This window comes from Berghia stephanieae, chromosome 1 (assembly GCF_034508935.2).
Source record: "Berghia stephanieae isolate SIO BIC M18660-M18661 chromosome 1, UCSD_Bste_1.3, whole genome shotgun sequence".
NCBI lineage: Eukaryota > Metazoa > Mollusca > Gastropoda > Nudibranchia > Aeolidiidae > Berghia > Berghia stephanieae.
Genome location: NC_088360.1, coordinates 141595991 through 141618750, shown reverse-complemented (window position 1 = coordinate 141618750; position 22760 = coordinate 141595991). Strand labels below are relative to the sequence as shown.

General features: G+C 34.4%; 2 protein-coding genes across 3 annotated transcripts in view; one reads left to right on the top strand and one right to left on the bottom strand.

Annotated features, from left to right (window-relative positions):
* Nucleotides 1–241: 241 nt before the first annotated feature.
* Nucleotides 242–6421, bottom strand: LOC144963380 (uncharacterized). Its single transcript, XM_078897352.1, has 6 exons — nucleotides 6332–6421; nucleotides 6023–6111; nucleotides 5817–5878; nucleotides 4615–4788; nucleotides 4088–4170; nucleotides 242–2429 (listed from the first exon to the last, which is right to left on the bottom strand). Exons 1-6 carry the CDS (start codon nucleotides 6351–6353, stop codon nucleotides 1885–1887), a joined length of 975 nt encoding a protein of 324 aa, XP_078753478.1. The 5' UTR covers nucleotides 6354–6421; the 3' UTR covers nucleotides 242–1884.
* Nucleotides 6422–6520: 99 nt separating this feature from the next.
* LOC144963378 (kinesin-like protein KIF2A) overlaps nucleotides 6521–22760 on the top strand; it is a 31149-nt gene continuing 14909 nt past the window's right edge. The window contains exons 1-10 of one of the 2 annotated variants that reach the window (XM_078897350.1): nucleotides 6521–6742; nucleotides 8808–8902; nucleotides 9440–9502; nucleotides 10527–10673; nucleotides 12845–12890; nucleotides 13242–13376; nucleotides 14426–14573; nucleotides 14929–15032; nucleotides 15249–15411; nucleotides 16460–16550. In XM_078897350.1, the coding sequence (XP_078753476.1) occupies nucleotides 6685–6742; nucleotides 8808–8902; nucleotides 9440–9502; nucleotides 10527–10673; nucleotides 12845–12890; nucleotides 13242–13376; nucleotides 14426–14573; nucleotides 14929–15032; nucleotides 15249–15411; nucleotides 16460–16550 (1050 nt within the window). In that variant the 5' untranslated portion in view covers nucleotides 6521–6684. The remainder of the gene's footprint in view (nucleotides 6743–8807; nucleotides 8903–9439; nucleotides 9503–10526; nucleotides 10674–12844; nucleotides 12891–13241; nucleotides 13377–14425; nucleotides 14574–14928; nucleotides 15033–15248; nucleotides 15412–16459; nucleotides 16551–22760) is intronic. The other variant, XM_078897351.1, reaches the window with a different exon arrangement.

Here is a 22760-nt window from a genome sequence, read left to right as displayed (position 1 = left end):
CAAAATCTGAAAAACTGTGTATAAAACGGTATCAGACAAAGTAGAAATAAAAATACGAGAGACTTAGGCAGTTCTTGTATTTTTCTTTTCCTGCACTGTTTCATTTACACCCTTTTAGGATTTTTATCTTACAACAAACGAATTAATACATATGGAAAGGACACTTGATATTAGTTGATAGAAAGGGCAGCAAAGGTGTGAAACGTTTGAAAAACTGAAATCCATCAGCAAAGGAGGCTAATTCATGTTAATGAAAACAAATTTAATTTTTATTTATTTTAACACCCCCCCCCCCTAACCAATAAATAAATAAATAAATTCCGACAAACAAAATTACTATTTTCACCTTTATAATAAAGCAATGCTAGATAATTAAATTTGGCAAAAACTCTCAAACCCGGGACTTTGCAGAGTCCCAGATTTGATAGTTTTTGTCAAGATGAGGGTCACTTGAATCGATCAATATTTGAAAGTAGAGTTTTCTGGCCAAAATGTTTTAACATGTGTCTTTCCACAGTACGGCAGTTAACAGGTAAAACACCACTGTAAGTAGAGTAGAGGTAATTGAGTACAAAATGTTTGTTTGTTTTGTTTTTAAGGGTTTTACGGCGCTTGCAACACATTAAGGTCATATCAGAGCCAGTAAAAAGAAAGAAAATGGGATGGAAAAAGTTCTAGAATTACAATAAAGCATCCAAGAAAAGGGAAGACAAAGGGGAATTGGTTCAAATAAGAAACAGGGGTAGGTTCCAAAAGCACACTATCAAATTACTTAGTTTGAGATCACTAAAAGTCTCATCCAGACACAAGCACATGCCCCCGCTTAGAGGAATACACTCAAATGTTTTACAAATCATACATAATATAGAGAAACATAATGTAGTGCATAACAGAGAGATGATTTACAGGGGAAAAAATATCACCTCCCAAAACTCTAACTAAACATTTGACTGTTTCCCTCCCAGCCAGGGCCTGGACAAAACCAAGTATTCTCATTCCAAGACAAAGATAGAGAGCATGTTGGAAAACAGATATAGGTAGAAGACACAGTAAATACCTCCCTGTCCACTATGGGAGGTAAGGAACCCCACCCAGTGTGTGTACAAAATGACAACATGTAAGAGATGAGAGGATTCTAGAATTGGCAGATGCATTGAAAATTAGTGAGGTGGTGAGAGGGAAAAGATGGAATTGGATTGGGCATGTCTTGAGGAGAGGGGAAAAAGAACGATCCTGTTGTGGTATGGGGATGGACTCAAGAGGCAAAGACAGGAAAACGAAGGCCCAATAACAACATGGTCTTCGCAGGAAAGATGGTGGAAAAGGAGAGGAACGCAATTGGGATGGCCCTCCTGACAGTGGGCCAGGACCGTAGCATGAGACCAGATGAAATGGAAAGAAAAAGTCCATGTAGATATTTTTTTCACATTATGAATTTTGAAATAACATACAATAAACTTACACACACAGACACACATACACAGAAGACCTTTAAAAAAAACAACTTCAGGCTATCCAATAAAATAATAATAAAAGTAATTATAATAACAATAATAATAATAATAATAATAATAATAATAATAATAATAATAATAATAATCATGACGATGGTGATGATGATGAGGAGGAGGAGCAAAAGGAGGAGAAAGAGGATAATAATAATGATAGCAATAATAAAAATCTAACAATTTAGTTTATTCATAAAGCACCTATGTTCTCCAGAACATCATTAATGTGAACAAACAAATAAAACAATATTCAGTCATGAAGACTCACAAATTTATAAAATTCTGACTCAAAATGAGATAATAAAAATTCCATAAGATCAATTGAAGAAGTGAAAGACTTAGCAAACCAATCAATTTTTGAATAAACGGAAAATAACTAACTCTCCGCCGTTCCTGTCGTTTGTTTCTCCCATGGCTTCAGCTTCCGGTCTTGACTAGAGGATGTAGGCTGTTGGTTTGTTGGGTGGACTTCCAAGGATACAAGTCCAGGAATTGGCAGACCTTTCTGTATATAGTTGGCAACTTCGAGTAAACTCAACGATGATTCGTTGTCCTCCTTAACAACATTTTCAGCTGTGTTAGAATTAGACCCGTTTTCTTCCAAATGCGAAATGTATTCATTTTTTTCATTTCCATCATCACAACCAATGTCTCTCTCCACAATGTTGCAGTTTTTATTGATGTTATTATCTAAGGAAGTGGAATGTAATAGTTTTGAAAGACTATCACAAGTACAAACACTATTTGGAGAAGTTGAACAAGCACCATTGTTCTCACAATGCATTTTGGAACATGGTTTTGCTGAATTATTTACGTCTCCATCGGTGTTTTGGCTTGGGTTGCTGGCAATAGAGGTGTCATCAATATTGTTTTTACATAGATCTTCTTTCACTAATTCTTGACTTTCACACTTTGTGTTACCTTTAGGAATAAAAAAAATAGTAATGAAAAAAAAGCAAAACAAAACAAAAATGCTTAACAAAAAATATGAGATAACTATGAAATCAGATAGCTGTATAGGCCCAAAATTCTATAGCATTAAAAAAAAACGAGCTCTTATCTAGACAATATCCACTAAACATGCTCAAAGCGCTTTATACGGGGTCCCTAGCCAACAGCAACACTTAACATGTAGTACAACTCATAGCGCCTGTTACGCAAAATTAAATTTTTTTCGACAGAGACATGCTGTTAATAGCGAGGTACTCAGTTTACACCTGTGTATAATGACAGCAATTGACTACAGGGTTCAAACCCTGGACTTCCTGGTCAGAAAGTGAGTGTCATACAACTAGACCACATAGTTGTATAAGCCCATGGGGCTGAAGTTAATCTCTGTTTCTATAGAATTAAACAGACGGTAACAAGTACTTACCGATCTTTAGTTTTCTGCAAAGGCCTTTCAATCAAATCTAACAGACCTGGCTATTCAATCACTGCTGGGTGGACAAAGGAGTCATAAAAAAAAAACTGCACCTACTGTACTGAACGTTTTGCTTGTAAGGCGAATGCTGTACCCATTGAGCAATTAGGGCCCCCATATGTAATCGATGTCCTCAAACAGTGTTAGGTCAGCGGTAAAAATAAGATCCTCAATAGCTTTTTAAAAATAAAATGCCACAAGATGTAAGGTTTTAGTTTTTGTCACTTGACCAAACTCTATCTATTGTTCTCAATAAAACATGTTAACCCCCTGCATACCATCCATAGGCAAATCGTCTCCTTCATTATGACACAACCAACAATTTTCTCATTCTAATTTCTTTTCTACATAATAAATTTCAAGAAATCTTTTTGTTATAGCACTAAAAATGTGACACTTTGTTGCAGAGCTCATTTTTCTGAACAATATCATGTATAGAATGTATTTGTTGCTTTTCTGTTTGAGTAAGAAAAATCTATTTTTGTTTTGGGTGGGTTTGAAGTTTCGGGGAAAGTTCTGAAAATGGCTTATGAGGAGAGAGTTGTTGTTTCTTTAAATTACGCCCTTGTCCGCGACACTGTTATATAAAAATAAAACATGAATAAATTCAATATTCTGCATTTAAACCATCCTGACAGAATACTATTCTGAGACAGTAAGTCTCACATCGATAATAATCATCACAAATCAATGGCTACATATTTAAGACGATTCTGAATTTTAAAAATACAAAATAAATAAAATTCTCTTTATTCATCCACAAAGGGAAGACCGGAATAACCAAAGCATTTGATGCAAAGGCATCACCAAAACATGAGCTAGGGCGATGTGGTTTGCACAAGGCCACTCAGAGCAGCAGCTAGTCAAACTGAGTATGGTATATATGGTACCCTTTGGGTATGAAGCAAAGACTATACTGCTGAGCCATGCTGTCTATCCTGTTGCGTGAAATTCCATTGTTTAAATATCACACGAAGGTTTGTTTTTTTAAAATAAATGACAATGAAATGACAAACCAATGATTCTTTACCTTTTCAAGTCTTCGAATTTATCTAAAAACCTTCTATGCTCATACTCATGCTCATCATAATCACTTTTTGTTTACTATTACTATTTAGAAGGAAATCATCATTATATTCTACTTCTAGTTTCCCACCTGTGTGTGCCGTCCCATTACTTTTGCTGGATGAGGCTTTCTTCCAAGATATATATTTTTCCAAATTGATTGGTTTATAATATCTGTAAATCAAAAGACAGTCGATAAATATTAGTTTAATCAATTACACCAAGCAGGGCATCCAATTAAACAAGCACTGAATTCAAATTGCTCCAACACAGAAAAAAACCCACACAAGCACCATTCTCGTGTAAAATTAAGGAATGGGCATCAAAATAGGAGAAAGACAATTTTAAAATACGTTTGCATATTTCATTGATGTTACCATGCTCAGGGGATTTAAAAATCTCCATTTATTTCCTTATAAGGTCACGTGGAACAATGTTTAAAAACATTCTTAGACATTTTTTTCTTTTTTTTTTTTTTTGCACTTGCATTTATAATGAGAGTAACTAAAATAACAGAACAAAACAGAAAGATAAAATTAAAATAATAAAATTTAAAAAAAAATAATAATAAAGATATTAATAAAATAAAATAATAGAGCTTGTATAGGTTTTACTTACTTAGAAAAGAAAAATACTTTTGCTTTCAAATATTCGACTCCAATCTTACTAGGTTCCACTACATTTAATACTGATGACCAGCCATTCTGAAATCTCTGATCGTGTTCAAAATCAAAACCCTCAAACTTCTTGTATATGTCATTTTTATCATCAATATCCTCATCTGACGGGTCTCTGTGAATTTCAAGTAAATTGAAAAAATATTTTTTTTAAATTAGGCCACTATTTAAAAATCAATTTAATATCGGCAGTATTTGGTCAGAGCTGTGTAAAGTGGATGAGGAAAAATTTATATGTATGTATGTATGAGAGAGAGAGAGAGAGAGAGAGAGAGAGAGAGAGAGAGAGAGAGAGAGAGAGAAAGAGAGAGAGAAAGAAAGAAAGAGAGAGAGAGAGAGAGAGAGAGAGAGAGAGAGAGAGTTTAGAGAGAAAGAGAGATTTTCACCTAGAAGCAAAAAATACATAAATAAATAAATAAATTAATTAATAATAATAATAATAATAATAATAATAATAATAATAATAATGATAATAATAATAATAATAATAATAATAATAATAATAATAATAATAATAATAATAATAATAATAATAAAGAGAAGATGAAGGGACAGGACGGAGGAAAAGAATATGTGGTGGACCAGAAAATTACGTCTATGGTTAAGTTAAGTTTTATATAACATAGTCATAGTATTAAAATTGATACACCGAAGAATAGAAGAAAAAAAGTTTTATTAATATTCATTTTGCTTGCTTTGACCTGAAGACATGGTTCCCTAGTTCGAACCTATGTATCACTGCATGCCTAGAAGCTCTTAAATAAAATACATATAAGACACGCGTACAATACAGTGTAAATTAGAATTTTTTTAAAACATTCAATGTCCGTTAAAATGTAAAGGCTCAGTTTAAAGCTGTTTTAATGTTTATTTTGTTTTATAAAAATATTCTGTATGATAATAGTGAAAGATGTAATACGACTTAGCAACGCACTGGTAAAAATCAAGAGGATATAAATGTGATACATTGGGAGGAAAATTCAGATGCTGAGACAAAAGGGAAGAGCATAGGCATAGGATATAGATCATAGGAGGAGGTCAGTGTATGAGTATGGAGTAATGATTGATTGGTGTAGTGTATATGCGACTAGGTAGAAGGTCTAGAGAAGTAGATCTCCTCGTAATAATTATTAGATAACTCACCGACTCTTACTCTGACCCTGGTGGTGGAAACGTGATAAATCTTTGCTGACGCTCATTCTAAACTGTTGATAGACAGAGTCTTCTGTTACTTTGGCAAAAAAAAAAAAAAAAAAAAAAAAAAAAAAAATATATATATATATATATTGAATTATGTACCAATTTTGATACAAAAAAAAAATCAAATTTTGATGATCAAACCCAGTTACTTTCGTTTGTTGTCGAATGGCAACCTTTAACCTTTGGTTGGAATGAACTCTCCCTGAACGGAAATGGCACAATGACCCCTCATTATCAGCTGAAAAAAAAAAGGGGAAAAAAATATTCAGAAAATTGAAAATTAGCTAATTAAAATCAAGAATTTTCAGAAAAACGAAAGGGAAAGGATTAGATAAAAGACATTAAATCATTTTAATTTGATTAAAGATTTTCATTCAACTTTATTCTGGAATTTACATCCATTTTAAATCAATCATATAATATACTTAAAATTCTGCATTGTCCGTCACCATACATACTATTCGAAAGAGAACTGAACATGGTTATTTGAAATCAATTTTTAAGCATTGATCAGAATTCCATGCGTCAGTTAAAGTTTCTATATCTCTCTCAAACACCATGCCGTTTTGACAAGGGTGGTTTTTTGTTCAACTAAAAACTTCGAAATATTATGGCTGAAAATCACCAGTGGTTTGCGCATGCGTTGTAGTCTTTGAAAATACCGCATCAACGGAAGGTTGATAGGCTGATAAATTGATGGCCCTGCTTTGAACTTTCCTGGATACCTACATTGTTTAAGAAATTTATGTCGATAGTGTCATTAGATATCATTGAAATTTAGTTGTTTGGAGATACTGGTTGAAGGGTCACAATGGCGGACCAGGTACCGATGAAGGTTGGGGTGAATATTGATATTCAAAGAACCGATGGTAAGTTGACAAAGTGCCAGAGAGAATCTTTGTTGACATGCAAATTGAGGAATGAAACGATGAGTAATTCTCATTCTCTCATACTCATACTCATGAATGATAATCCTCTGGAATTTATCGAACACCACATGATCAATATTGATTAAAGTGAACGTTGTTCTTAGCTATCCAATCCATACCGATACAAGATCAATGTTTTTAATGATTATGCAATGACATTTCTTTACACTTACACAGTCTTTGATTCTGGATTCTGCCTCTGGATGGGATGGCATGAAAATGGCATGGATTGGACAGTTCTCAATATCAGACTCCGTCTTTGACAGTCATTAGGCTCCTGGCCCTTCCCGTTACTGAGCCACTCTTCACCTACGAGCCAGTCTAAAAAATCTAAAACTAAAACTTATGAAAGTTTTAATTTGATAACTCCAGTTCCAGTCCAGTGGCCGTCGCCGTCGATAGATCACACTCACACTCACTGAACTTGAACTGTCTACTAACTGTAACTGTAATTTAATATAATAACTGGGTGAAACGAAACTTTATGATGTCTCTTCATAGTCTCTAACTCTAGTGTCAGGCATTTTATTTAGAGCTGGGAGTCACTGTAACTGAGTATGTAGCCTCAGAACGTATGTACTTGTTTGACTCTGCGATGCTATGAGTCATAGTATGAGTAATGAGAATGGGACCCTAGACCTAGTAGGGGGTTTGGGAGGGGTGAAACTTTTTTTTAAAAAAGTTTCCCCCCTCCCAAACAATCTACTAGATCATTATATATATTTTTAAAAGAATACTGGGGATGTAGGTACTTTCGGAAGGCTTCTCGGGATTAAATTCTGATATTTCTTTCTTTTAAAAAATAAAATAAAATCAGATTTTCTTTCAATTTTTTTGATGGATTTGATTTATTGATGAAAAAAAGTATTCTCTTTAAAATATTACAGGATACGGTCAATGAAAATAATATAAGGGAGTGACTATTCTCATCCTGGGTGAGAATAGAGGTAGTGGCACCTTCTTCTCAACCCCCCTTAGGCCCCGCCCCTCCTCGCTACTCTCACCCAATCATCATCATCATCTCTCTCGTGACTGCCTTTAGTGGCACTGGATGTAAGGAGGGTGAACATACATGTCATGTATTTAGAATTTAGACTGGATGGGCTTGAGATATGGGAATCTTATCGAACCAACTAATCTCAGAGCCAACCTCAGATTCATTTAACTAGTAGTATAGGCAAACTCACTTTTTTAAATGTTCCTATTTTCTACTGAGACATACAGTTGAACCTCAGAAAAACAAATGTCTGCAGTTGGCATTCAATTGGCAAGAAACGGAGGATAGAAGAATGGAGACTACCTCAGGCCTCACCCCACCATGTGTTAGGGGTTGGGCAGGGTTAGTGTCATTCAATATCAGAGCTCTGCCCTAGGCAGGGAGAGAAATAAACTGATGATGGGGGAAGGGAGGAGTCCACAAACACCCGAGATGTTGGGCGTAAGGGAAACATGATACGAGATCAAAGAGAAAAGGCTTTTTTTTGGAGGGGGGAAGGGGGTTGTAATCAAAATGGGAGTACACATTCACATTTATTGTATAGTATAGATGACGAGGGATATATTGCATGGCATCCACATTTATGCGGCCACATGTTTTGCTTTTTAAATTAATTTTTTCTTTTTATAAGACAAAAGTCTTTGTCGCATATTTCGCTTTTATTTTTGAAATTGGCGTTTTGGCAATTTAAAAAAAACACCTGGCATACGATTTGTGGCTGATGGAAAATAACTAGTGGTAGGGGGGTGGGAGTCGGGCCTGGTGACGGACAGTCGCTCAAATCCGGCTAGTCCTATTTTCCTGAACGATCAGCGATGGATCGGGGGTGTGGCTGTATAATAAAGTGGACAATTTTTTCTCTCTCAGATTTTCGCTGTGTTGACTTCAGATTCTTGTTCAGCGTCAAATTTGCAATAGGTTTGATACCAAGAAATATGTGTCTACTCCAAAAATTGTTGAAATTCGATATACATAATAATAATGTTGTGCCTTCACATTGTTCATTAGGTCGGATCCACTCAGCCGTCATTAGTGGAATCAATGAGAAGTCCATGAGTGTGACTGTGGAATGGTATGAAAAAGGAGAAACTAAGGGAAAAGAGGTAAGCCTGTTTCTTAATCCACAGTTTACTTTAAGCATTCTTGTCAGAGAATCCTAAAATAAACTTTGAATAGCTGGGAATGCTTAATGTTAGTGATGTAGCAAAGTCATGTAAGTTTGAAGTGCAAAATAGTCAAGTGTAATGACATTTTGTTAATTTTGCAAACATTTTGTTGACATTATGGATTGATTACAGTGGATATCAAAATTTCATCACTGTCCTGTCGTTTTAGGAATTGTGCTGCTATTTTTGTTATTATAGGCAAATACAGAATGGGATGGTTAAGTGAAGTTGTGAAGGTGAAAATATGCAACATGTTAATTTGGAATCAGACATGTTCATTAAATCTGTGAAATTGTGTAATTCAGTAATTTTTGACAAACGAATACTAGTTAAACTGAAATGTCAAAAGAACTTCGTTCCTTGAAAGATATACTCTTGTTTCATGATTTTATTTTGATAGATGAATTCCATTCCTGTAATGCACTCTGAAATCTTTTTTGTCATTGTCATTGATTGCAATTTATCAATCTTCAGATTGAAATGGACGCCATTCTTGCCATTAACCCAAAATTGTTGCCACCAAGTGCATCGGCGAAGGTATTGTAAATCTATAGACCACTGAAAATAAAGAGTTGCCCATTATTTCTATTTTTTAAAATAGATGTTTCTTGTATTCGGGATTATGAAATTTTGAAACATATAAAATTACACTTATTGTTTGTGAGAGAACAAATATTGCAAATATTTGTACATACCACCCTGCTTTTCTTTTATTATTCTTTTTTTTTTTTTTCAAATTTTTGATTGATTGATTTTTATTATTTTTATTATTATTATTATTATTATTATTATTATTATTATTATTATTATTATTATTATTTATTTATTTTGCTTTTTGGGGGAGCTAAATTAGGTTAAAACCTTTGGACAGCAAGGTTTGGTTAGCTTGACTGATAAATTATTTACTAACAACCATCACAGCATTCACAGCACCCAAATTTTTCATTTCCATCTTCAGTGTATCAGTGTGATTAAACATTTCCATAGCAACACATTTTCGATACTACATTGAGTAGCTAAAAAAAGCTTTTGTTTTTACATTTTATCGTTATGACTCTGATTTTGTATCCCTTCATTTATACGTTAAATTTGTAAAAATAATATAAATCAAGAGATATTGTATAAGTTTATTTGGCTCAAGTAACTGCAAATTTTGATGATTGTATTGGGGGTAGAAGAGAGGGGAGAATAGCTTTTGTATTGTTATTGGTTGTATTTTACGTTTTTATTTATTCATTTTTCAATAGATAACCAGGATTGAATTTTTAGTATATTCTCCTTTGGTTGCTTAAGTTAAGGGAAAGAATTGCACTTTTTGTATTGGTTTTTCAATTCTGTCTTTTGAGTTAATTAATCGCCCTGGTCGTACTGTTTTGAGCAGGTTTTTTTCAGGTTCTTGATTTGATTTCTATTCAATAACTTTGGCTATAACTTTACCTTTTTTCTTCAAGTCATTTTTCTTTTTTGGTTTTTAAAAATGCAATGTAGACCTTTGACAACATGAATGATACAGTGAATGTATTTGTGATAGGGCTATACGTTTCATTCCAATTGCCATTAGGAGGAGCCCATGGAGGAAGACGATGATCCGCCCAGCACAGCTAGCTCTGCATCATTTGCCAATGGTAATGTTGAAAACATTCCAGAACGTAAACCTCAAATTCGAAAACCAGCCCGTCGAACCATTGCCAGTAGGCAGGGTGAAAAGGTACATCTGATGATAGCACTTATAAATGATAACTGTCCCAAGCTAAAAAAAATAGAATTAGATGGTTTTATGTGCTTTTGTGGGTTTTTTTTGTTTTTTTAAAATTGTTTGGTCATAATTGCATATTATATATTGTCTTGAAATGTTATTTGTGTTCGCTTTTTGTAGTCAATACTAATTTTACTTCTTTTTTATGGTTGTGGTTTAATTCTCTGGTGAAGTGCTTCATTTCACTGAAGATTTTGATGTTTCAGAACTGTTAGAATATCAATAATGTATTTATTTCTTTGTATTATTGAATTGTCACCAAAGTTTGTAAGATCTCTTTGAAGAGGTTTTTAATTATTTATTTTCCCTTTTGAATGATAATTTGATTTGGATTTATAGAGGCATTTTTATTGAAATAGCAATGATTAATTCAATGGTGTTGCATTTCAGCTGCGAGTCATTCCACAGAGTTAGTGATGGAAGTGTTATTTGAGCGTTTAAGTTTTAAAAATGCATCGATTATTTGATTAGAAAAATTCTTATAGGAAGTTTAAAATGTATGTGAGAAGATCATGACAGATGAATTTTATTGAAAGTTTATGAGTCAACCTCTTAACTCACTCAACCCTAACACCAACTATATCCGTAGTTTACCCGGGTTGCTTTTACCCTATGCCTATTTATTACATTTTTCTGAGACAAATTTTAGGCTTAGAATCAAAGCAAATGTTTGTAGTTTTTGCATGTTAATTATAGTTAAATAAAACTATGTACATGCTCATTTTTAATATATATTTTTTTCAATTTTGAAAAGTAGCAAAAATCTATAGGATTGAGTGAGTTTACGCTCATGAATTGATTTTAGTTTGCAATATTAAAGACTATGATGAGTAGCTTTTATAGCACAATAGATCAATGTAAAGTCCAATGTACAGGGAGAGCTAGTAGAGTAGGAGTTGCAAATTCATAATAATAATTCTGTAAAATGTGTGAATACCAAGATATCTCTAATCAGTGAGGAAAAAGTTAATGAAGAATGAGATGATGATGTTGCATGGGTTTCAAATATCGGCTATTTCAAGTCTTCTGCTTAGGGTCCAGGCCCTTAATAGCATATATAAATCTTCAAAAATCATTGAAAACAGTCTGGTTGCAAGGGACTTATCTGGGTTTATTAGTTTTTTAATAGTTATATTTCTTTTTATAGTATGATTTGTATGTTAATGATTCTATATTTAACCAGTATTGTCAACATTAGAGGCACATTGCTCCACACTATTTATGGTAAAATGCAAACTCCGCGAAAGCCTTGAAATATTCCTCCTTTTTGAAAATTCTGATTTTAGACCTATGATATTGAAAATAGTCATTCACAATATTATGTGGATTTAGATAATAGATTGGATCATATGAAGTTCAAGACATAAAGACCATGGAGTGGCAAAATAGAATCAGAAAAGGTTTAGAATCTGAACTGCATCTTGATTTATTATGTTTAGAATAAAAAGGATACATCAGTCTTATGTTACTGCTGTTGAATCGTACTTACTTTATCAATGCATCTCCCACACCGGCCCTTTAAATGAAGAAATGAGTTTTAATTCTGAACAAGATTTTTGAAGTAACTAAAGTTAGTAAAGTATCAATGATATGTGAGCTCAAAAACTTGAATTGTACTAAAGAAAATAACCAGAAATAGTAAATCAGAAATAATAGATCCCAAATTTATGGTTAGTACTCACCCAATCTAAATTAATTGACGAAGTTTAAGCTTTAATTTTGTAAACAAGAGGTCACACAATGCTTTTATTTCATTAATATGACAGTTACTTCCTATGGTGATATATTTTCAGTCTGTGAACAACTAAGAGTGAGAGCATTTAATCGTTAAAATAAAATAATTGCTTTTATGTATACATGAATCTGAAGGTTACAATTCTAGATGAGTATAATTATAGTGTAAGAACCATGAATGCAAGTCGTGATTTATCATTTTTTTGTGATGAAATATAGTTTGGCAACTTATATACATGAACCTTAGATTTTGATGACATATGTGATGTTTGTTTATCAATTCAAAAGCTAAACATTTACCAACTCTGTGGATTGCTCTCATAACCAGATTTTTGCTAGAAATTTAGTTTTACTTTTTATCACATACATAGAAATCTTTCATTTTACAGAGAGGTTTGGCTACTCCAGCAGAACCAAGTAAACCTGCTGTCAAAGGTACGTTTGCTTGGTTTAAAGATGTGATAACATCTTTCTTATCTTAAGTCTCTCCAAAATTTTATTTTTACCTCATTGAAAGTCACATTTAAAAGTCCTATAAATTTGAAAGTAGTAAGGGACAGGTAAGGACATAAGTAACGTAATGATATTTCTATATATGTCTATTTCCTTGTAATGTTCCTAATGTTCTACCATATCCAATTTTAAAGAGAATAATAATTAGAACTTGTGGTTTTAAAACGTTTAACAATTTATAGGATGGATATGATCAAAATTGAAAGAGAATCTTACTTAAATCAATTTACTTTACCTAATTATCTTTTTCTTTCTTTTTTTTTTATCCCACAGTTTCATCAGCAAAGGCGAGGCCAAGTTATGCAGTTGGAGCCAAGTCCAACTCTTCTTCTCATCAGAATGGTCCCCCTGACCCATCACCAGCTCAGTCAGAATCTCGCAAATCTCTAGGACCAGCCCCAAATAATGGTAAAAACTTTTAAAATAAATAAATAAAAATTGAGCTTTTTATATAGGGCGTTATCCACTAAACATGTTCAAAGCGCTTTACAAAGGGTCCTTGACCAACAGCAACACGTAACATGTAGAACAAGCCATGACACCTGTTAGGCGAGATGACATTTTCTTCACGACAGAGACCATGCTGTTAACGGCCAGGTACTCATTTTACACCTGAGTATGGTGAGAGAATGTGGGTAAAGAGTCTTTTTTGAGGACTCAACTATACACAGATCAAGGCTCGAACCAAGGACTTTCCGATCCGAAAACGAGTGTCATACCGCATAGCCGCACATAGTCACCTCTGATGGTGTTTCTCCTTCATCCCCCACTGGTTTCCAGACCATTTATCTCTGGTATTGATATCTTCTTCAAGTACCAAGTCTGCGCCAGACATCGGTGATCATGGTACGCCATTCATCTCTCTGATCAGATAACCTCAGAATACTAATATTACTCTTCTCTTTCTTTGTCACCCAGCTGTTTAAACTATTCAAATATGTTTTTCTTGGTCTACCTTTACTCTTTTTACCTTCTATCTTTCCTGTGAGAGCAAGATGCTCAATACATTTATGTCAATTTAGGTGCCCTAAAAATTGCATTTGTCTTTTTCTTATTGTATGAATTAGTAACCTTTTATTTTCAGCTTGCTCTAATACTTCTTCATTAGTTTTCTTCTCTGTCCATGCGATTCTTAACATCCTTCTAATAAACCACATTTGCTGCCTCCAGGTATTGATATATGCGTAGAGTAATGTAAGTTAGAATTTTGACTTTAAAAAAAAAATCCGGGTTGGCTTTTCCTTCTTTTGAAATTGTGTTGAAGGTAACGGAAAGAATTGTATTACAGATGGGCAACAAACTTTCAAACGAGTGAGGGAAGCTTGTGAACTCAGCCGCTCATTCTTCATATATCTATATCTATCTCTATATCTATCTCTCTCTCTACCCCCCCTCCCCCCTTCCATCACTCACACTTAAACAGAAATGGTTATTTTTCCCACATTTGTCCATTTCAGCTCGGAGAAAATCAAACTGTGTAAAGGAAGTGGAAAAAATCAAACAGAAGAGAGATGACCGACGTGCAGCTCATATGGCAATTAAAGAGCAGTATGAACATTCTTTTGACACCAGTGATCCCAACTGGGAATTTTTTGCCATGATTAAGTAAGTAATTGCTATAAGATTTCATTTCCCTTTACATTGCTTAGCCTTGGACGACATTCTATTAAACATGTGTTTTAATATTGTTTTGCAAAGTTTTCCTTTTTATCTTCTAATCTTTTTTAAAGAATTTTTTTTTCCGTAAAGATTTTTGTTCTCAGGAGTCATATTGTTCCTTTTTTTTTTTTTTTTCATGGGTAGTCAAAAATGGACATACTTTTATTACACTTTTTGCAATTTTAAGTGACATGATTCTACCAACTTAATTTGCATGTTGTTGTTTTGTTTTACTTTGAGTTTTTTTTGTTTTTTTTTTATGGTTGCTAAAATTGATTGAATCTTTATTTTTCATTTTCAGAGACTACAGGAGTAATTTAGAATATCGTCCTATCACATCATCAGATGCGATAGAAAACCACCAGATTTGTGTGTGTGTTAGAAAGAGACCTCTCAGTAAAAAGGGTAAGGAATTCTTTTTAGAGCTATTGGGCAGTGATTAAAGTTGGGCAGTGATTAAAGACATGTTCAGCAAAATAAATTTTAAAGTCCTAAACATCATTATATCACAGCCTTTACTTTCTAGCTTAATATATAATTTTCTTACCCTTTTTTTTTTTTTTCTTTCAATGCATTTTATTTTATTTTTTTAATGCTTAAACCATTACCTCTTTATTTCAGAAATTAACAAGAAAGAAGCTGATGTGATAACTGTCCCAAACAAAGAAAATGTCATTGTCCATGAACCTAAGCTCAAAGTGGATCTCACAAAGTATTTGGAGAACCAACAGTTTCGCTTTGACTATGCATTTGATGAAAATGCTACAAATGATATTGTATATCGGTAGGGAGTTTATATTTTTCTTAGTAATTTTTATTTATGTCTATACCGCATATGGTTTGGAAATTAAAAATCCAATACTGTTTAAATGTGTATCATACTGTGATAAACAATATATAGAGAAAATAATAACAAAAAAAAAAAAAGCCAGCCTGTTTGATGTTGGCATCTGTGCATGACTTTGGTTGGTCCAAGTTTAATCCCAGGCACAGGGTTATGTTGTTGCTGGGACCTACTTGTGACAAATTTTGTCTTACTTTCTCTTAGGCATCTGTGATCCTAGTGTTTCGGGCACTGAACTTTTCCCTTTTTCTTGTGTACTGTCTTCCTTTATTTATTTATTTATATATATATTTTTTTTTTTTAAATTTATTTTGCGCTGAAATGACCAACAAATGTATCAAGTGGTTACTTCTAAAATTGAGGGAAGACAATCAAAATCACGGGTGGTTGGATGGGAGCATCACCCTTGAATCATATACCTATGATGTTCGCATGGGTGTACGATCCGATAGTGATGTCGTTTCTTCTTCTCTTTACTAGCCTATCCTGCTTCTTTGGTTTGTGATTGTATTTTTGACAGGGGATATTTTTTTTTCTGTAAATCTTCTGCCTGTTTGTTCTTGGTTATTTATACTTTAGCTTATGATATCTTTAGGTTATGATTTTGATTTGCATTTGTACTATTTTTGTTAGATTGCTTGTTTTTTGTTTCAGCGGTCTCTCATATAACCTCAATTGTGTTGGAAGAGACCTAAAGCAACAAACAAACAAAAAAAAAAAAACAATCAAAATCAAATATTTCGTCCATATTTGGATTTTTAGACTAAAGCTTTAGAAGAAGAATGTTCTTTTACATCTTGGTGGATGTGTTAGCAATTGAAATTACACATCTTATTAGATTAATTGTATTGATTTATGCAAAACAGGACTCAGAGCTTTTGCAAGGAAAATTCAGACTTATTTGTGGTTTGTGTCGTGTCTTGATACAAATACTTAAAGTAATGTGATTCATTTCTATTCTTTTCTCTATGATTGTTTTTTTTTTCAGCTACACAGCTCAGCCTTTGGTGGAATGCATATTTGAAGGGGGGATGGCCACCTGCTTTGCCTACGGTCAAACCGGGAGTGGTAAAACTCATGTGAGTCAATTAGTTTACCCAACCTAAACACAGACTTGAAATTTTACTATGGTTACTTTAACCTCATCTTTATTTACATTTTTATGATACAAGTTACATTTTATTTTTAAAATTAGACCCTTTCGCAAACGACTATTATACCCCATTGCCTGGACATTCCATGAAGGGATATAGATAATCTGTCAAACAGGATGTCTGATGAAAATAGGAATCACCCATGTTTACCAAAGGTTATTGTTGTCCAAATTATATGCATATATAGCAAGGAAAAACGATCGCTGCTAATGTATTGACAAAGCGGGGATGGCCGAACGCGATGTGGTTCATTGGATTAAAATCTCAATATCTCTGACTCATATGCATCAATTTCATAATAAATGACATGTCTAGTTGCTAAATTAATTTTTCTTTTTTATGGTATATAACATGTCTGTGTTTTATTTTTATTCTTTTAATTATCGTTTTGTGAACACAGTATGGTTCGTTTCGGATCGCGACCGATAAAGTTCGAAGGCCGTGGTTGAGGTTTTGTAACTCCGCACTTAATTAAACCGCTGCAGCTCATTTATTTGACATCGCATTGTTTTCAAATTTGGCGACCAATCAGAAGAGAGTTTGCCCTTTGTCCCGTGTTTTTATTTTTCGGATAACCCGTATGTGAGCTGCGCGGTCAATTTGTAAAGTTGAAGAAGTTTTACTCGAAGCACGCACTTGAGGAGCCTTGAGGATTACCTGAGCCCGATAGAAGAAAGGTAAGTGTTTATTCCTATGTAATTTTTATAAGTATTTATTAATTTTTAGACCCCTTAATTTTAAAACGAGTGTTGATGTTTTCTGAAAATCGCTGGCCGACTGCGCTCACTACGAAGTGTAATCTGAGTCCATTTATCGAGTGTAATGACGTCTTTTGTGTTGACGGTTATCGAGCTTCTCATTGGTCCAGAACCTTAAAAGTTCTATTAATAGTATTTGGACCTTGAAAGCGCTCCGTCACATTTTCTTGCCTTTCTTGATAACTTTTTTGGTCTAATTGTTTTACGAAGTTTCAAAAAAAATTGTGCATTCTAAATACAGTTGTTGAAATATTGAGTCGATTTAATTTCTTGACATCAAGGTAATCGAATGTAATTATTCTTTCTCATTGTTATTGCTGTTATTCGTACTTCGCGAGAACGAATGTACGGGTAGTAGTATCATCTCCATTAATTTGTGCGTGTTTTTGATTTGTATTTATTTATTTTATGATGTTTGTCCAAAAACTGTTATATATCTTAAATTTGCTTATAATTGAATCAGTTTGAGCCGAGATTGTCCTTTCTCAATCTTTCATAAGTCAACGGATGCATTCAAGAAGGCAGATTGCCAATATCTCTCTCCTCATTTCATCATTTCATCACGAACTTTTTACTTCTACGATCTCAGTCTCAGGATTTAAAAAAATAAATAATTGCACCACAGTGACCAGTGCCAGCGATTTATAAAACTATATCACAGTGGTGTGCACTTGAGAAACCGTTGACTTTCAATTATTTGAAAATTAAATTCTTAGGCAGGCACTATTATTTTCACTGTGTCAAGGCCACGGAGGAAACCAGTCAAACATCGAAATTAATTGTTTTGTTTTAGATTAGATTCTGCTTATGAAAGATCAAAAATGATCAATCCCTATTCCAGTTATTTTAAATTAAATCTCCCCATATAAGATATTCTTTGTTGACTTACACATTTCGTATTTTATTGCTTTTAATGTTTCTCTCTCTCTCTCTCTATCTTCCCTCCCCCCCCCCCCCCCTCCCCCCTTTCCAGCTATACTTAAACTTAAACCATGCCACCCAAATCCAGAAAGTCAGCTGATTCCAACCTTATTGGTCCACACTGCTTCAGCTATTGGTTTGAACAAGACCAATCTAGGAGTTCCCTCTTCAGTTCAAATTGATTTTGTTTCAAATGGTGTCATCATTGAATTACACAGGCTTCTAAAACTGTCCAATTGCAGTGAACCAAATCTTCTTCTCTCTTGGCTTTCTCCCTTTGGACTCAGTACAAACAGTGAAGTCTTCTTAGATTGTGTCAGTGCCTTGTGTCAAAAAAGGGAGCACTTAAGGCGAAGGAAGCGACAAGATGACATAGTCCAGTTGGAGAGAGAGGAGTTCAAGTTAGATAAATGGACTCCTCTTATCAATTCAGAACTGCAGCCGCCTCCACCTCAGACTGAGCCAGCTTTACCAAGTGAAAGAGATGTATTAATGCATTCAAACACGCTGACGTTTGAGATCAATAAAAAGAAGAAACATATCGCCTCTCTGGAAGGGACTGTTTTGAATCTGAGAGATGAGATGTCGGAGAAAAGGAAGGAGATGGGTCACTACGGACCGTCAAATGTAGATAGAAGGGATGCCCGCCACAAGATGGCCCGTTTGGAACGGGATGACATGAAATCTCAACTTGCCTCTCTTCAGACCCAAAATGCCTCCCTCACCTCAAAAGTTAAAGACTTGGAGGAAACACTTGGAGACCTTAAGGCCAAATGTCACAATAAACAAAAGATTGTGTACACATTACAAGTCCACCATACAAAAGTTTAGGCGTCTTCAAAATTTAAGCTGCAAGCTTTGTCCGGGCCTGAAGAAGGTTATAAATAATTTAACACTGGAAAGGGAGGCTCTAGAAGTCCAGTTGGAAGAAGTTAAAAAGGAGCAATTAACAGTCACAACAAGGAATGGACAAGGCACATTTACACCAGAAATGAGGTCATGTGTCTTAGAATTGGTTGGGTTGGAGGTGGCCACAGGAAAAGTCAGGGATGTTATAAAGGCTGTATCCAGTCATGTTTTTGGAGTACAATTTTGTGATGATGACCTCCCCAGCAAGTCAACCTGTCAGAAAATTGCTGATGAAGGGCATGCCATTGCTAAGCAATATATTGGCCAACGAATGAAGGAGAGTTCATCCTGGGGTCTGCATAAAGACGGAACCACAAGAAGAAAAGTCAAGATCCTGGATACTGCTGTCTGTCTTGATAATGGTGAGACTCTAGGTTTTTCAACAGTGGCTTCTGAGACAGGCCAAGCAATTGCTACTGACAGCATTAAAAAATTGGAAGAAGTTGAGGCGGAGGACAAGGATTCCCTCTCTAAGCTCCATTATACGATGAGCGATAGAGCTGCCAATGAAAAAAAAAGTAATGCCATTTTTGCTCAATGGCGCGATAATATCACTAGAGATAATTCAGTTCCTGCTCCGAAGCTCAAACACTTTTTCTGCATGGCCCATGTCTTGCTTGGCTTCCACAACTGAAAAGTGTTAAAGGGTGTCCAGAACGAACTCGCAGAAAATGGACGGATGGGCCGGATTGTATCCAGGATTCAAGACCTACAGAATGTTTGAAGCTGCTCCTCGTCTGTGCGTTTCTGTCAGCAATGCTTTTGCCCCCGTTGGAGATCATCTGGGTGTTCGTGACATCTGGAATGCTTATTGTCTTGAAAACAATATTCAGTCCCTCATTAAAAATTATAAGGACAATAGATTCAACGCCTTATTCCATACCAGTGCAGCTACTATTTATCACCATCAACATTTCTTACACATTCTACAGAACATAAAAAATCCAAACAAAAAGCTGCAAGCACTCCAAAAAGATCTGGAAGATGAAAATCTCATGGTCATCATCAAGGCACTTGCTATTATGTACATCAAAGTCACAGACCCCTTTTGGACCCTTGTTACATCAAAATTATCATACCTCCAAATACAACCAATCATCAAGCAACTGCACTCTGATCTCCAACACTTAACACAGACACCACAATCTATAGTTACAGACACATCAATTCCATCATTACAACGCTACATGTCGCAATCACAACTTTACAACATTATCCCGTCAGTCCAAGAAATAGATGCACAACTCGAAACAGTACTCGGCACCCTCATCCATTCATTCCTTACACTTATGAACAGACAACTCAACACATACATCACACAACCTTTAACATCTGAAGATATTGAAGCTACGTCCTTTGCGCCAGCTACAAATTTGGTCTGCGAGAGAAATTTTGGAGATCTTGACTCCAGTCAACATCGGCGTCCCTCTGCAACCATGCATCACCACACTACGGTCCACCTCTTAAAGCGTAGCAGGGAAAAATTATCGAAATGGGTGGGCTCAATGAAATCAGAGCAGAAGACTTCACTGTTCAAAGAAGCCAGAAAACTTGCCCCCGAGCTCCGCAAACAACACCAGACACAGTTTAAAGAAGAATTAAAGAAATCCCTCGACAAAATTAAGCCTGATCAAAGACCTCCAAGGCAAAGGACAGAGCAGATGATGGAAGAGGAAGACGACGACAGTGACGAGGATGTTGCAGGAATGCCAGATATAGATGTTACCGTTGGTGATTGGGTTGCTGTTGCTTATCCAGATGGCTGGTATCCAGGTAAGCATACTTACGAATCAATCTTTTTTTTTTAGTTCAATGATATGCAGCCTTCTTCGAGGGAGCATTATTCCAAAATGTAAATATGTATATGGCAATATAATAATATAAACAAGAACGTAAACATATTTATGTATTTTTAATATATTATTTAGTCTTGTATTAATGTTATATTGCATACATTTTCAAAACACTTTGTGACTTTGAAAGTGTTGCGTTTCCTTGTCATTCAACTCTCATTGCATTTTTGTCATTTTAAGTAGATTATTTGTATAGGTACTACAAACATTTATTTTGTATTTTATGAAAATAATATTTAGAGAGTTATATTTAACTTAAATCTGAGTAAAAATCGCAGAAACATATCATTTTGGCTGTTACTTGATTTCTAATTTTCAAGATTACTAAAATGTTTGCTTTTTCTAATTTGTTTCATTTATTTTATTTTCTTTCAGGTCTTGTGGAGGGCATAGTAGATTCTGATGATATGTTTGACATTAACTTTGGTCACTGGTGTTCAAACAAAAGGGATTTGAAGTGGCCAGATGGAAAAGATAGGCACCCTGTGCATCGTAATTTTATTTTTTACTCCAATTTCAAGCTGGACACAAAAAGTTGTAGGACATGGAGTATTGTCAACAGTTATGATGCCATCAAGAATGCCTTCGTTAAATTTAAGGCGGATTATTTTTAATTCTCTTCACCCTCATTCCATGTCATCCGAGTACATCCCTTCAGGTAAGAAACATATACTCCAATTTTCTGAATAACATATGAGTCAGAGGTAAAGTTCACATTTTATGTGAATGAAAATATTTTTTGAAACATTGCAATGATGTATTATCGAAGTGACGAATTTCTCAACAGTGTATTAGATTATTCCCACTGTGTTGGGCCAAATAACCCCGTCATCATCATATCTTTTTCGAAATATGTTCACTGTATTCATCATTTCATTGATTTGCTCGAAAAAAAAGTTTGTTCTCTTTTTTTTTTTAAAAAAATATTTTTTACTATCTAGCGTTGGGTAATTATCTCCCTTGGAATTAGCCGGGCAGTTAATACCGCACCTTGCAGTTTACTTGCGATTGTTTTTTAGTGTATGTTTGTTTTCCTACTTTTTCTCTTGGTTTAGGTCGAGACTGTAGAATTAATGTCGGATATGATATAATCTTATTATGTCGAGTCGAATTATCTCCCTTGCTTTCAATAAGTCTTTTTGACGTCACATATTATAGTTAAATTACATTTTAACAACGTATACTGTAAATTTACATAAATATAGTTTTAAATTTGCACCCAGGACAATGAAACAGTGTCTATACAACCCAGTACGACTAATCTATGTTTAAAAATTATGTAATATTATGTAATTATCTCCCTTGTACTGCGTTCAACGGCCAATCTGACATGTCCAACGGTTTCCTCGCATATTTTTACCATAAGATGTGGATTTTCATTCCTTTATCTTTAAATTTGTCCTTTCTGGAGCTAAATTCCATGACAAGCATAGCTTTTTTACACCGTCTGCTTCACTATTATTTACTATTAAGCTTATGTCAATGTAAGCGCCCCGATTCTAAATTTCAACTGTTCATAACTTTTTTATTTATGGACCGATTTTGATGATTTAAAAAATGAGATGCTTTGTACCACAAAAGCTTTTTAATCAAAGTCTTTCTTTTATCATATTTGCAAGTTAAAGATTTGACCTATCCTTACTAGCATATATCAATAAAACTACAGTTTAAAATTTTTACATGATATTTGTAGT

Excerpts from the sequence above, each read along its gene's own strand:
- LOC144963380 (XM_078897352.1), bottom strand. The coding sequence starts at position 6,353 with ATGTTCAGTTCTCTTTCGAATA. Across the intron at positions 4,789-5,816 it reads CAGGGTCAGAGTAAGAGTCG|AGACCCGTCAGATGAGGATA; the intron begins GTGAGTTATCTA and ends TGAAATTCACAG. Across the intron at positions 4,171-4,614 it reads AAAGTATTTTTCTTTTCTAA|ATATTATAAACCAATCAATT; the intron begins GTAAGTAAAACC and ends TTTGATTTACAG.